The sequence below is a fragment of the Aristolochia californica genome, unplaced genomic scaffold (assembly GCF_029961685.1).
Source record: "Aristolochia californica isolate CCGP_79_NKW_82.1479 unplaced genomic scaffold, dmAriCali1.0.hap1 SCAF_7, whole genome shotgun sequence".
Lineage (NCBI taxonomy): Eukaryota > Viridiplantae > Streptophyta > Magnoliopsida > Piperales > Aristolochiaceae > Aristolochia > Aristolochia californica.
This window is the reverse complement of record NW_027182268.1, coordinates 7987845-8003626: the sequence shown is the minus strand read 5'-3', so window position 1 is coordinate 8003626 and position 15782 is coordinate 7987845. Positions and strand designations below refer to the sequence as shown.

The 15782-nt window shown below is 38.0% G+C and overlaps 3 protein-coding genes and 1 long non-coding RNA gene across 4 annotated transcripts; 2 read left to right on the top strand and 2 right to left on the bottom strand.

Moving 5' to 3' along the window:
- Positions 1-4210: 4210 nt before the first annotated feature.
- LOC137937857 (uncharacterized) lies at positions 4211-6120 on the bottom strand. Its single transcript, XR_011109673.1, has 3 exons — positions 5917-6120; positions 5672-5835; positions 4211-4818 (listed from the first exon to the last, which is right to left on the bottom strand). It is a non-coding gene; the product is annotated as an uncharacterized lncRNA (long non-coding RNA).
- Positions 6121-7349: 1229 nt separating this feature from the next.
- Positions 7350-8418, top strand: LOC137936832 (gibberellin-regulated protein 4-like). The gene is made up of 4 exons (XM_068781736.1): positions 7350-7470; positions 7574-7624; positions 7777-7810; positions 8073-8418. Exons 1-4 carry the CDS (start codon positions 7414-7416, stop codon positions 8252-8254), a joined length of 324 nt encoding a protein of 107 aa, XP_068637837.1. The 5' UTR covers positions 7350-7413; the 3' UTR covers positions 8255-8418.
- Positions 8419-9484: 1066 nt separating this feature from the next.
- On the top strand, positions 9485-13003 carry LOC137936482 (probable arabinosyltransferase ARAD1). Its single transcript, XM_068781193.1, has 2 exons — positions 9485-11332; positions 11976-13003. Exons 1-2 carry the CDS (start codon positions 10334-10336, stop codon positions 12489-12491), a joined length of 1515 nt encoding a protein of 504 aa, XP_068637294.1. The 5' UTR covers positions 9485-10333; the 3' UTR covers positions 12492-13003.
- A 61-nt stretch (positions 13004-13064) lies between these two features.
- On the bottom strand, positions 13065-13974 carry LOC137937221 (CLAVATA3/ESR (CLE)-related protein 45). The gene is made up of 3 exons (XM_068782310.1): positions 13706-13974; positions 13232-13237; positions 13065-13128 (listed from the first exon to the last, which is right to left on the bottom strand). The coding sequence occupies exons 1-3, from the start codon at positions 13972-13974 to the stop codon at positions 13065-13067; spliced, it is 339 nt and encodes a 112-aa protein (XP_068638411.1).
- Between the last annotated feature and the right edge of the window lie 1808 nt (positions 13975-15782).

Sequence of the window (15782 nt, the reverse complement as noted above, 5' to 3'; positions counted from 1 at the left end):
GAGGAAAAAAATTCATATTACAAAACCAGTAAAAAATTTTGAATACATTTAAGTATTTTTTTTCGCACAAATACCCTTCATCAAGGTGTCACAACCCACTTATCAAGTGGTGGGGCCAGCATGGTTGAAGGGTGAAAGTGTAACTTCTCAGGGTGTTGAGACCCTGGTCAACCGCAAGGGAGCAATTTTGGGAATAATTGAGGTGGGTTTAATGAGTTACAGCTAAGACGGGGCTGTTGTTTTTTGGAGGGAAAAAGGGCTTTAGTGGAATTGGGGTAGAGAGAGAGAGAGAGGGGAAAAGAGAGCTTTTAATCTCTTCACCAGTATTTTGGCAGAACCAGATTCCATGGGGTCCACAATTCATTCATGATGTGAAATGGGCTGACAAAACATGAGCCCATTTGCTTTCTGACACAGAGATAATGTTAACAACTTTGAATGGATGAGCACTCACCTAATCTCCATTCATTTATGCCCCTTCCTTGTACATGTACACATATCCACATTTTCCTAGAGAGAGAAAGAGATACGATCATGGCCCTCGAAAATAAATTAGGGTTTTCCATCCATTTGTGCTCCTCCTTAATTACATAAATGTCTATAGAGAGAGAGAGAGAGAGAAAAGGGAGGTTCTAGGTAGGTGAGAGAAAAGGTTGCAAAGAAATGGCTCTAGTATAAATTAGGGTTTTCATCTTTATGTACGTAGAGAGAGAAAGACGGGTACAAAGGGTATAGAGAGAAATGGCTCTAGTAAAAATTAGGGTTTTCTTTTTTATGTACTTAGAGAGAGAAAGAAGGGTTTTCTTCTTTACGTACTTAGAGAGAGAAAGAAGGGTTCTTAGGGTGTAGGAGAGAAGGGTAGAGAGAGAAACAGCTCTCTAGTAAAAATTAGGGTTTTCTTCTTTATGTACTTAGAGAGAGAAAGAAGGGTTCTTAGGGTGTAGGAGAGAAGGGTAGAGAGAGAAACAGCTCTCTAGTAAAAATTAGGGTTTTCTTCTTTATGTACTTAGAGAGAGAAAGAAGGGTTCTTAGGGTGTAGGAGAGAAGGGTAGAGAGAGAAACAGCTCTCTAGTAAAAAGTAGGGTTTTCATCTTTATGTATTTGAGAAAGAATGAAGGGTTATTAGGGTGTAGGAGAGAAGGATAGAGGTAGAAATAGCCCTAGTTTTCATCTATTTATTCTCAACAATAAGTACACATAATGCATAGAGAGAAAAAGGGATACTAGGCATGTGAGGGAAAAGAGTAGCTTGTAGAGAAAGGATGGACTCTAAGTGAAAATTAGGTTTTTCATCCATTTATTCTCTTTTCCTTGTACATATAAATGTTTAGATAGAGAAACAAGGGTTTTGGGGATGTGAGAGAAAAGAAAGGGTTAGAGATAGAAATGACTCTAGTAAAAATTAGGGTTTTCATCCATCACATGTCCATATAAATGTTAGAGAGAGAAAAAAGGGTATCAGGCAAGTGAGAGAAATAGGTAGAGATAGAAATGGCTCTAGTAAAAACTAAATTTTTCTTCTATTAATGTTCCTTCTTATCTATATAAGTGTCTAGAGAAAGAAAGGAGGTACTAAGAATGTGAGAGTGAAGAGGGCAGAAACAAAAAATGCTCTAGTAAAAGTTTAAAATTTTTCATCCTTTAAGCTCCTAGGGAGAGAAGAGAAAGAAAGAAAGTACTAAGGATGTGAGAGAAAAGGGTAGAGAGAGAAGCAAAGAGTACTAAGCATGTGAGAGAAAAGGGTAGAGAGAGAAGCATAAAAGATAAAAAAAGACAAAAATTTATGAGAGAATGCCCTATCACTTTCCACAAATTGAAGTAAAGGAGGGACCACCCAAGTTTGTAGTTCACTTAACTCAATTATCATTCATCTTTGGCCTTTTATAGTTGGAAACAACCTGACTTTGCTTTCTCCATACCCCAAGAATGAATGACTCTTTCAATTGTAACACTAGACATTTTCACCATTTTACCTCTATTTATTCCGCCTCATTTAATGACATAATTGCAATTACTAAAAAATATTTTATTGCAAGAACCACCTCTCCATTTCTCTCTCTACAACAACACCTACCTACGATTAATCAATCAAATATTGAATCAACCCCATTAAAATTCTTCACTAACCAACCACAAAAAAAAAAAAAAAAAAATTTAAATATATAAAACCACTAAGATTTTAGACCCCAGTCTTATTAGTACATGGCAACATCAAGACAATTTGTTTGCAAGAGTTCCATTTTATTGAGGGTGAATGTCTCAGTTTTCCTAAAATTTTCAAATATATAATAATCTTTATAAATCATCAATAATTAACTACAAAACTTACCTGTTTTAATATAAAAAAAAATTTGAGATTAAAATTAATAATCCCCATAGGAGAATATGAAAGAAAAAAATAATTCAAGGTTTCCAAGTTGTATTTTAATATTGAGCGATATCAAAGATATTCGTTCGTGAGGGTTCGATAACAATTCTAGTGCATCATATACGTGACTCAAGTAATCTCTCCAAAGAAAAAGACCCGTGCGGGGTTTTTAGTTTGAAGGAATCAAATTTAGGGATTTGACTAAAACCCTAATCCTTCTCTTAATTCCTCTCAAATAATCTCTAAGAGATAAGGTTCCATTTGAATATCATAAGAGTGAGGGAAGTGGGAAAAGATTGATTTATCAGAAACAGCTGAAAAATTGGCCTCATATGCACACTTTTATAATTGTTTCTCCCATCAACAATTGCAAGAATATTTCTTTCCTGGTGAATAATTACAAGAGAAATTTTTGTTAATTGGCTCCCAATTCATACTGAGATGGGGGAAAAGAAAACAAAAAAGGGTCATAGTCAAGGAATGAAATTGAAAAGATGGAAAAGAAATCATGGGAGGAAGCAAAGTTGATGAGAATAACATTAAGAGGATAAAATTTTGAAGGGGTTTGGAGTTGAAGGTGATGGGCAAACCTGTCTGCTTCCTTCTTTTAATTTGGTGATTAGTACTCTTCAATTATCTAAAGTCCATGTTTGGTTGATTGCCAATTGAAAACTCCGAAGGTTCTATTATCCCCTTAATTTTTTTTAAATTTTATTCTCTTATTCTTCTTATGGGTGACAGGTAATTCATCCCCTAAATTTTAGGTTTAGGGGTTAGAAGATAAAAAAAATGAAAGAAAGAAAGACAATAGTTGATTTATATCCTACTTCTAGTCTTCCTCTTGTGCCCCTTTGAAGGCTTATAGTCATGCTCATTCTCCTACTACAAGATGAGTTCTAGCTGGCTGAGCACCCGATTGAGGAGGTTCGTAACGATCTATCCATGTCGAGCTTAATGCAGACATGAGAGCAGTCCACATCTGCCGGTCGTAGTTGATCAACTTGATTTACCAGTGGGAGATACTTTTGGAATTGCGGCCAACAGAGAAAACAATTAATGAGTTATTGTTGAATTGGGTTCCACACGGTCTGGTTAGAATCTTTCCGGTTTCAGCAAATCTCAGCACCAGCCTGGAGTTTTCATGAGCAGAAGAACATACAGCAGTCTTTAGAAGATGAGAACGAGACGAATCCCATACTCTTTTGGCTTTCTCGTAACTGATTTTGGACTTACCGTCTAAGTTTTATTATTAAGAAAGCGAGGGAACTGATGTTAGAGATCGAAACTGAAACAGAAACTGGGTCCTTTACATGATTCAAGTCAACTGATTTTGGACTGATTACTGAGATAAGCATTATCATGTCTGCTGTAAGTCAAACCTGATGGAAGAAGGAGACAAAAACAGTGGGAAGAAAGGGGAGGACTTTTTAACAGTTTTAACCGGCTTTTCTGGAGTTCTGAAACGGAACAAAGAAGGACGGAGATAAGGGGTGGAAAGAACTCGAGCATGATTTAAAGGCTTCAAAAATTGATTCTGGGTTTTTCACTCGCTTCTTGTAGGATCTTCGGTTCTGGGTTCAGGAAATGGTCCTGATCTTGGTTAGAAGTAAGGAGAAAAAAAAAAAGAGGTGTTTGATCAAATTCCTGTGAGAGATTCTGGGTGCTTGATTATCAGTCCAGCAGTGAGTTCTGTCGTAGTAGCTCGTTCACTGTTTGAGTTTGAATGACAACGAAATATGAACACGGATTCAATCATAGAACAGCTAAAATTATGGAAAACTGGCTTTTACTTCCTTGGAAGTGAACCGGTATATAAACGAACCTAAGCAATATTATCGATATATAGAATAAGTCATTTGGTATAATGTTTACTTATGGATCCCAAACTAGTCTTTTCTGTTGCCCACTATCACTGCCTTATACCCACTTTTCCTTGACATTTCCAGTCCACTTTATATTGGGAATCCAAATAGGGATATATTATACCTATGGGCATATACCCACTCTTATCTCTTAATTGGACCTTACTCTATCAGCCACAATTCCTCCAAATTATGAACTTCAATACCAACTAGCTTGGGAACATGGGCGTTTCTGCTCTGAACTTAAAAAGTCTTTTCCACCAGCTCTAATGGAGGTTAGTGGAGGCAGGTTGTGACCACCATGTAATGAATCACATATAAAGGGGTCTTAAGTAATCTTGTGGCTCAGGTACGTGACATATTGAGGTCACATCGTGGTTTTCACTCTTTGCAGGTGTGCTTCCCGTTGCACGTGGATGGTCCAGATGGGTTTTCTGAATTCGGTACATTTTCTTCAGTCTGGTTCTCTTACCAGAATCTCACCCTGATTCGTTTTTTTTTTTTTTTTCTTCCTGGGTAGAGATATCTTGCAGAGTTTCTAGGACGATCAGAAGAGCAGTTGGTGAAGCTCGGCTACCACAAAAAGTACTGCAAAAAAAAACAAAAAAACAAAAAAATTTGAGAAAGTGGCTAGAGAAGAAGTCGAAGAAGAGATTCAGAATTTACTAAAGATTGAAGCATTTCCGGTTGCTCTGTATATGTAATTATAATATCATCAGTGATATAAACTGGATCGGCTACTTGAATCGAATTTAACTGGACTTGGCCATCTGTCTGGGTCAAAAAACCTTTAAAAACAAGGACTTCATCATATAAACAAGGAAATGCAGTTATGATCAGATTCAGCAAACCGACTCATTTTATGCCTTCCTCATGCATAATTTGGAGATCCCAAATAATTTTGATGTCACTCATTCAAAAATTTTAATGCTTCTCCACATGCCCATTCAGGAAAAAAAAGTCTCAGAATCAATCATTAGCATAATATATAGTGAGAATATGTTAAAACAGGTTGAACATTTCAATACAAAGCATATCTAAATATGCTTGGACCTGTGCGGCTCCCAAAACCTGCATTAACTGTTCAAGAGCTTGGGTGATTTATTATTGCAAATGGCAGACAGTTTGGTTTGTTTTCATGTGAAGGTGGCATCTACCCATATGGAAGTACATTGTGTGCTTCCTCCTCATCTTGCACAGATCCCCATTTTGATGACGGATTACCTTATTCATCACTTAAATCTGATTTCTTATAGTGCAAATGGCTGAAGACCCACATTAATCTATGTCTACTGATAGGTGTTACACAATTTTAATGGATGACGACTTCTTCATGATACAAAGTTAGCTATTCTATCTTCTCGCTTAGTTGGAAACTAATCAAATCTCCTGAAAACAAAAATGTAGTCCATGCAAATGAGATAAGACCATGGAATGGTACCTTAGACTTAGGTCTTTAGTCAACCCCTGACTTCATTTGCTCCACTCAAATTCAAATCGATGAGACTCACCAGCACCCTTCTCAGGTGCAAATTAACCAGGTAAGTTATGGGTAGACCTGATAAGTTGCAGAACCACGGGTATGAATCAAAAGTCAAAACCATCCTGTTCAAATCAATTTTTAGCAATGCTGGTTAAAAAAAAAAAACAATAAGAAACGAAGCTTAGACTATCAAAATTCCATACCAAATCAGGCTCCTTTCAGACTCAGACTTCACCGGAGCATCAACATGTCAACGAAGAGTAGCTCAGAGATTATTAAAAAAAATGAAAAAGGGTAAAACAAGGGAGAGAGAAGAGAAAGAAGAAGAAAAGTGGAAGCCAAAAAGACTTTGTTTTGAGGAGGCAAATGGGGCCACTCAGCTTACATCACAAATGGTTTGTTGCAGTTGGAATGCATGTGCTGCTCACATGTGCAATTATAGTCAATGAACTGCACATGCAATCGGATGGGCCAATCAAACTATCAAACACCTGGTGTGCAGCAGCACTGCTGATAGCAGCTGCCGCTGCTGCGCTGAAACGCGCCAGTGCCTCCCCAATCCTCTTTAATTTTCAGCACTTTTTGCATCTTCTCTCCCCTCGGACCCCTCCTCACATGCCTGGATTTGCCGACACCAGTCACATCCTCACCATCCTCCATCCTTCTCATATAATTATTCTTCCACTCGTCCTCACAAATTCGTCACCTGGCTTCTCTTTCTCCCATTTTCGGAAAGCTCAAGACTCGGAAGTCCGATTTTAAAATACCAAAAGCCCACCCCTCCATTAGGGGATTGTCAAAAGCCATTCATAACTCCACAAGTGCTTTTTAAGCCACTTGCTGTCACCTTTTCTTATCTGTAGAGGATAGATCTGAGAAGAAGAATAACAAAAGTGGAAAAAAAGCTCTAAATACACCTACGGGATGGGATTCTTGCCAATGATAAAAAATGGGTATTTATATACATTCTAAGTAATAACTCTTTTGATTTCTCTCTCAACCAATTTCTACACTCCTGGTTTTATTACCCTTTTAAGTTGATGCTTGCATGTTAAGAAAAAGTATACTATTAAAACCGAATCGACCATCATACCAGTAGGAAAAACCGAGAAAACCCGTGAAAAGTATAGGAAGAGTAGCGTGATTTGTTGCGGACTAACTGGAGAAATAGAAAACCCGACAAATTAATGATGGTGGGAAAGCTTTTTTACTCGATGGGAAAACCAAGAAAAGTGAAAAGAGGCGCAGCAGATGTTTTGTTTGGAACTTTGCAAGGATTTAGACCGCTGGTACCAGCACACCCCGCGCATATTTGTACCCAGAGGCGCAGTATTTGGGTAACGTGCACCGCGCAGAGGCGCACATGCCTCGGTCCTCCCGTTCAGTATCCAGGCCTTTTTTTAATTTTGCTTTTTCGCGCCAATCCGAATTTTCTTCCACGTGGGCCCACCGTAATAACTAACGGTGAAGCCTTTTCAAATCATTCTTTCCATCTCTGCCCTCAGTGCCTCGTCTCTCATTTTGGAAATAAAAGAGGGTAATATGGTAAAAAGACTTTTGTGCTATCCAATCGAAAACGACCCGGGCGACTCTATTTATACCTCGACGCTCATTACCACTTTCCCACACCCAGAGAAGCGACCTCAATCTGTGCTCTCTCGTCGTCTTCCTTCTTTGATTTCCAAGAAAACGGTGAGGAAATGGCCATGGCGAAGCTCGTAGCAGTTGCGATTTTGGTCCTCATGGCGACCTCGATGGTACAGATTTTCTCACTCCCTGCTGAAAATATCTGTTTCTCTTCTTAGTGTCGACTTCTGGTAGAGTACATTGGACAGTTTGGTGATGTTTTGTTGTTTGCAGGTGCTCGTTCAAGGTATGAACCACGTCGAAGGAGGATACCATCTGGACTCGGTACGTTTTTCTTCTGTTCTCTTCTGTCTGAGATCAGAATTTTTTATTCTTTTTGCTTTTTTTTTTTGCTTGAGAGATGTGAATCCGTGTTGTGGCTCTGTTACTGATTTAACTTCTTTCTTCTTCTTCCTTGTTGTTTCTCCCTTCGTTAGGCTCGTTATGGATCAGGAAGCCTGAAGATCTACCGTAAGTAGCTCTTGATTCTCCGCACCGGCGTTTCTATTCTTCTTCCTACTCGACATTTCGGATTTTTTTTCTGTTCAAAATTAGTTTTGACCGGTCAAGGAAATCTAATCTATTTATTTATTTATTTATTATTCGCTCATTCTATTTCGATATTTAAACGAGTTTGGGATTCTTTTATTTTCTGAATTATCTTTTTATGAAAAGAAAAAAATGATTTATTTTTGACCGGTCAAATAATTGGGTTTATTTTGACATTTACCAGAATGCCCCTCGCAATGCAACCGGAGATGCGGTCGGACGCAGTACAAGAAGGCGTGTCTGACCTTCTGCAACAAGTGCTGCAGGAAGTGCCTGTGCGTGCCCCCGGGGTATTATGGGAACAAGGGCGTCTGCCCCTGCTACAACAGCTGGAAGACCAAGGAAGGAGGACCAAAATGCCCCTAAGCGAACCTCGTTTTTACCCGGCGCCATCGGCTTTATGTTATTATTAATGTCGAAGTCGCTCCTTGGGCATCGTTTTGGTGCTGCCCGGTAGAGAGTGGCATTTATGTCCTTTTTGTGATGGCTTACATAGCCCTAAGTATTGACTGTTCTCTCTTTGGTTCTTATATCCATTTTAATGGAGTTTATTAAAAAAAATTAAAAATTGGACTCCCCTTTTCTCATTTTGTTGTAGAAAAATAATTTCTATTAAATAGAATAGAAAAAAAGAAAGAATCTCAAAAACTTGTATTAATTCAAGTTCGAATCCCCTCATATTTATCAAGATCAAAATCTTTAAAGACTTAAAGATTTTAAGTTTATAAGATTATTAATCAAATATAACATATTGTTATTAGAAATTGATTTAACACTTTGGGAGTATAAAAATGATTATATTACACTTACTTTAGAATATAATATCATGATTTTATTCAAAATCCTTCATTTTGTCAACTAAGAAGTTTAACAAATCCACTCCTTCCATCTAATTATATAATAATTTTCTCTAATTCTTAAAAAACCAACTTTACTATAAATTCTGAAATTTCATCTATCAGTATTATTATATATTTAGCTAATTTACAACAAACTTTTATTTGCATGAAATTACATCTTATTCTAGGAGTCTATTGTCACTCTCCTTCAAACTCATAAATCCTTTTACACACATTGACATGTATGACGTTTTTACATGGTGTATTTTAAATATAATATATAATTTAAACAAGAAAATAGTAAAGTTTTTATTATTTTATAAATATTTATTTTTAATTAAAATATAATTTGATCACAAATTATTAATTAAAATTTGTGTAAATTTATTATTTATTATTTTTCATAAATTCATCATCGCAATAACCCGTTATAGGTTAGGGATGGAGTTAAATTTCCAAACTAGTAAGAATTTTTTGTACATATGAGAATAAGTTCTTAAAAACTCGACTCAAACCCGACTTAGACTCACCTAATTTCTATCAATTTTCCCAAATTATTTCGCCTTTGGAATTTTTGGTACATTTTTGTTAGATGCACAAAATTAATTATCAGTTTTTTTTAAATAAGCGATTAATACAACGATTTTACTTGAATTCTTTTATTTTCCAAGATTTATTCAGTGTTTTTAACCAAATTTTACGTCTCTTACATTTTTAAAATTTGAGCTTTTCAATTCAACGATCTAACTACGGTGATGTCCAAAAACAAACACTCGTCCTCTATTTTCTTCCGTTTTTTAATTCCTGAGGCTGTTCGTGTCGGCAGTTCTGATACTCCCCTAGGAATGCCCCTTCAAACTACTCATATTCTCCCCTGAGAATAAATTTCTTAATCCCTGCAATAGAACGTGGGAGGCCAGTCAGTCATTCCCCGGGATCGAGCCTACCTGAGGATAAATGCCGTCAACGAGACATCATTTGAAACAGTTGCCAAAAGGGATTCCTTGAATTCATTTGAAGAAACAGTTTCTGTTTCAGTCTCCCTGCTGGTCTCGGTTATCTTCCCTGCAAATTCTCTTCGTTCCTGGGTTGATTACTGTTTTTTTTTTTTTCTGCTTTCCTGGTTTCTGTCTTGCTCGTTTGTTCAGTTCTCGTCGTTTGCAGTTGTGGGAACTTGAAAGCTAGTAGTCTACATTTTTTATAAACTCTGGCATCTAAAGTTTTTACCTTCTGTTAGATAAATTTGCCCTTGTCGTGGACGGAATTGGAGGGAGTTGGTTTCGTGTTTGTTGAAAAATATTCAGTTTGCGGGAACATGATCGTGGAGTGTGGCGGGTAGCTGAAACCCGCAGGGTTCCATTGGTTGGATTATGTCTTAGGGCACCCGGAAGGTGGTTTGGTTGGGAAAATTTTGTTCTTTTAGAATGGTTTTGATGAAAATCTCATCATTTGAGGAATATGAGCCGGTGCTGTGATTAAGAGGCTTTCAGCTGTGGTTTGTGTCCTCATCGTCACTTTTCTGTGCCTCACTGTGTCCTTTTATCGTCCATTTACTGGGATTTTTTAAGACAAGTGTTCAGTTTGGCCCTTTGTGGGGACTGTTTCCATGACTGTCAAAAACATGCAAGCATCAACTTCTGAAACCAGAAAATTCCTTTTCTGCCTGTTTCTTGTTTCAATCTTCCTTCTCTTGTCTGGTATCTTCTTATTGAAATCTAGTGATAGCTTCATTGTACCTGAGTCAGTACTAATGCTTATGCTTATAAACAGCACGCGAGATAAGAGCCCCATTAGAAGTAATAACCTTGAAAGCTTTTCCAATCACCCTTCCGTGACTTCTTCTTCTGGCATTCTCCATACAGAAGTTCCAGTGTGGGAACCTCATCTAAATACATATCAGGGTGGGCCTGTGTCCAACAGTGTGACTCGAGCTGTTGAGCAAGGGAAAAGTATATCTTGTAATTCAGAGCATGCATTGCTGAAGGTTTTTATGTATGACTTGCCTTCTGAATTTCACTTTGGACTATTAGGCTGGAACGGTCAAAATGGGAAAAACTGGCCGGACGTGACCAATCTACATAGCATTCCAGCTTACCCTGGTGGGTTGAACATTCAACATAGTATTGCGTATTGGCTTACTTTGGATCTTTTATCTTCTGAAGTGCCTGATGTGGTTAGACCTTGCACAGCAACTCGAGTAAGAAATTCAAGTTATGCAGACATAGTATTTGTCCCATTTTTCTCATCTGTGAGTTACAATAGATTTTCTAAGATTCAGGGGAAGGAAAAGGTTAGTAAAAACAGGAAGCTGCAGGATCAGTTGGTGGAGTTTTTGATGGATAGGGAAGAATGGAAGAGAACAGGAGGCAGGGATCACTTAATTGTGGCCCACCATCCGAATAGCATGTTACATGCAAGGATGAGACTTGGATCGGCAATGTTTGTTCTTGCAGACTTTGGGAGATATCCAGTTGAGATAGCAAACATTGATAAGGATATTATTGCTCCTTATAAACATGTAGTGCATTCGGTTGGCAATGATTCTACCCCATTTGAGGACCGTCCAACCTTGGCGTTTTTCCAAGGGGCAATCTATAGGAAGGCTGTAAGTTTTTTTCTTTTTTTTTTTCTACTTTCAATTGATAATTTCTTTTTCAGATCATTGATAGTGTGTCTGCTAACAAGATATTTATAAAAGGATTTGTTACTTCAGTGCATTTCTGTTATGCAGTTAGCTTGTAAAGGTAATTTAGTTTGGTTTATAAAGATACAAGGAGTGCCTGCACAGACTCTGTAGCAAGCATCACTATTTCTTCTGGTATTATAGCGTCTAGTGGGAGGATTGGCCCCTCATGTTTCTTTCTGGCAAGAATGGATTCTGTATGCTGGTTTGTATTTGTTTGAGTTTAACCTGGGTCATGAAAAGAAAGGAATGAGGGGCAATCCTGTCCTGGGTGCAACCAGGATTGTTGTGGGGGAAAATAAAGGATTAATTTGCGACAGTTCGCAGATAAGTTGGAAGTTGGCTATCCAATTTTTTTTGTTGTTTATAAATTTCCAAATTACCCTGTTTGTCCTTCATTTTTTGTTCAGCTAAATATTGGTATCCTGTTCCAAAATGTATTCCATTAGATCTTAGCTTGAAAAAGCCTTTAATGAATTTTTGGAAGTGGTCTATTTCATTTTTGCCATTTTATGCTTGCTGATAGCTTATCAGTTTTACTAACTTTGTGGAATTGTATTTGCAGGGTGGTTTCATTCGTCAAGAACTTTATTATCTTCTCAAAGATGAAGTGGATGTACACTTCACCTTTGGTACTGCCCAAAGAGGAGGAGTTACTAATGCAGGCCAGGGCATGAGTTCATCCAAATTCTGTCTGAATGTAGCTGGAGATACCCCCTCTTCGAATCGGCTCTTTGATGCTATCGCTAGTCATTGTGTTCCAGTTATCATAAGCGACGAAATTGAACTTCCGTTTGAGGATATCTTGGATTATTCTGAATTTTGTATCTTTGTTCGTGGGGCAGATGCTGTCAAGCCAGGCTTTTTAATGAATCTATTAAGAGGAATCAAACGTGAAGAATGGACCAGAATGTGGAAAAGATTAAAGGATGTTGCCCATCACTTTGAGTTCAAGTACCCATCGCAGCCAGGTGATGCCGTGGACATGACTTGGGAGGCCGTTGCACATAAAATAACTTATATTCAGTTGAAACTTCACAGAGAGAATAGATTTCGCAGGCAACATGTGACAAAGATCTGAAAGCTGGATTTCTCTGTGTAAAGTGAGTATGGTGAGGTATGCATTTGAATATCTTGGCAAATGCAGCAAAAGCAGGCAAAGGATCATCGAGAACGTAAGAGTCTCATTTCTTCAAGCAGACCTGTATACCTTGCTCTTTGTTTAATCAATCCTGTGGCTACGCTAATGAGAATTAGAAGCCACTCTCTCAGAAGCCACTCTCTCCTACTGCTAAATGAAGTCTTCTCATTTAGCTTGTAAAGCCTATATAGTTAGCCGCATTGAAAATCTTCAAATCTATTCTTTGATTGGATTTGAAGACTTCGTTTGTAGTCAATGTCTCTGGGAATGTTTGACACTTTAATTTCCACTTAACAGGGATATGAAGGCTTAAGCTACTCAAAAACAGCTTCAAGTGCATGTTTGATTTTTTTTTTTTTTTTTTTTTTTTGTGTTTGTTTGTTTGTTTGTTTGAAACAACAGGGAGAGAAGAAACTAACTGGAAATCAATTTATACAGAAGATCCAGGCAATATAATCTAGAAGCAAATGTCAGAAATCTGATGAATTGTTTCTTAACATCTTATCTGTTGTTCTAAATACTGGCTTCAAGTTTCTCCTTGGGACCTTTTCTACTTTTCTGGAAGCAATCAGACAATCTGCAGTTCTAAACAAAAAGTAAAGAGAACAGAGAAGACAATAGTGTGGGTATTCTGTACCCTTCATAAGGTTGGAAAATATTCAAATTTATGTGGCTGTTACCTGTAGCTGCAATTATTATGTAAAGCAGAGATGTAAAACTTGAAGAATGTGAAGAAACTTATCTAATGAGCTCTACAAAACTACACTTCGTAGTTGTGATGCATATTTAAACCCTCTTCAAACAAAAACAACCCACTGAATTTAAATTTTCAAAGAGTGACTTGCATCTTCCTTCAACTTCTCATGTCTAAGATAAGGAACATTTAACACCTCTGTACATAAATCTCTCTCTATGTAATATGAAAAAAGAAAAGAAACGAAAAGAAAATCTTTAAAATTATTAATAAAATAGAAACAACCCAATCGACAGAAATGAAAAAGAAAGGGAAAACTTCTAAGCAGTCTGAACAGAACACCCGCCCTCCATCATCCCTTTTGTGTTCTCTACATAAAAAGAGTACTGACCAGCTTCGTGTTTCTTTGTGCTGATCACGTCCACGGATTCAGTAGAAGCAGCTGGAGATATATCAGCACCTGTTATGAATGGGATCAGATCCCCTGCGAACTCTCCTTTTACTTGATCCAAATGATGAAGGTGGAGGTCCTGCTTTCTCCTTGTTATTGAGGTTCTGAACAGCCATGTCCTTGAGCATCCTTGGTTTGAACTCTCTTGCCTGACCATGTTCTTTACTCCATCTGAGGACAAGCTCGATGCTATTCAGGCCAGACACTTTGTGTTGTTGAAGAGCAAAAGACCCGACACAGAGAAGAATGACAAGAACCTTGCAAGTACAGAAACCCATAGTTTCTCCACTCGAAGGATGGTCTTGTTTTCAGAGTAGTGACAGAATAAGCAGCCCTGTGACTGCAGTCCTTCTCTTCTTATGACTCATTTCCTGTAGATATAAGCCTGGCATTTATCTCTTATGGATGTGTGGGTCTTAAAAGCACAAAGCTCGAGGCAGGCGGGTCCCAGAACTCTTTGTGGAAGTTAGATTCACTTCATCATATGCCTGCAATCCAAGCAAATTAAGGCTGTTTTAGAAGGTTCTGACAGTCTTGAATAAAGAGATTGGAACAACACCCTTGAGAAGCCAAGTATCTTTTCATTGGCTCCCTACATCTCTTCATTTGCATTGCTTTTGTCTGCCTCAGGGCTGAGCCACCACATCCTCTGGTCTCTTGGACTCGTCGTGGACCGCCATGTCAGCCGACCAATCTTACAGTTTACTTGCACCTCAGCTTCTCTGCTGAATCCATGGCTGGCTTCTGCTTTTGGCTTTAAAGAACTTTTGTTAAAGGGTAATGGGTTTATGCTTTGGTGATATTGGAATAAACAACAGAGCCATCCTCACTTGTATGAAAGTAACATGGTGCAAAGATGCTCATCAAGCAGGCCAGCAAGCATTGAGTAAATATGAGATTAGAATACATGGAGAATATCTCAGAACAAGAGAGGATCTTTACTTTTCAAGCTTCTTCATGTACCCAGAAAGTAAAATACACATTTGATTGCATAAACATATCCAGTTAAATGCTTATGTTTGGTAATAAAGCTTGTTGCCTGTCAGTCGTTCTCAGAGGCCTTTTATCATACTACGTATGGTTAGAAAATAGAATGCCCATAGAGCGCGAAGGCTTTGCTTTGGCTTGAGAAGTGAAGCCAAGCAATGAACCAGAGCTGGAAAGCTACAGTTGCAAGCAAGCCATAAAGTAGAGGTTGTGCAATGGAACCCAACAATCCAAAAACTTGCTTTATCCCATTCTGTTATGATCCCCTTCTTGTGCTTTAGAATTCACCTTTGAACCATCAAGCTCAGCTACCCATGCAATGAAAACAGTAACTCCTTGGTTTCTTGTGCGAAATGGGTTTCTTTATGCTTTTCTTTGCCCTTCTTGCATCATTCTTTTCCTTGGACTGCTAAGCTCCCCCAAGCCCCCATTCAATGGTTTTTAAAGAAAGCCCAGCACAAGCCTCTTCATCTCTCACCAACCCAGCTCTCCCATTCCCCTCTTTTCTATTTTCTTCTCGTTTTTCTATGAAGACCAGACTGCCCTTTATTTTTTCTTTCCTCATTAATATACACATTCACATGCCATATCAGATATCTTCCTAAAGTTTGAATTCCCCCACTTTATGAAAATGAAAAAAAACTTTATGCAAAATAGTGTTCCTGACCTTCAAATTGTGGAAGGAAGACTGGAAGACTGGTCATGGTCGTGGTCCAAGCTCTAAAAACCTTGTTCACGATCTTGCATTAGTAGGTGTGTCTATGCTTTTTTTCTGTCTTTCATTTAAAGCAAAAGAGCAATTGCAAGTTGCTTTTAAATTCTGCTCCTACTCCCATGCGAAAATATTGAAGTCCATTTCTTTACCCCAAACAAGAAGAAAAGATAAATATACGGCATTCCATGGTTTCTTACACAAAATCTAACATTTTGCATAGCACAAACATCCGAAAGAAAAAGAAAAAGATTTAGTCCTTGATGTTGAGCTCTTGATTACCGCGGTTTAATACCATTCCAGAGCAGGCGTCAGTCTGAGAAGAGAGAGTCACAGAAACAGAGAAAAAGAGCAGGGTTTAAATGTAAAGAAAGGGATACCAGTAGG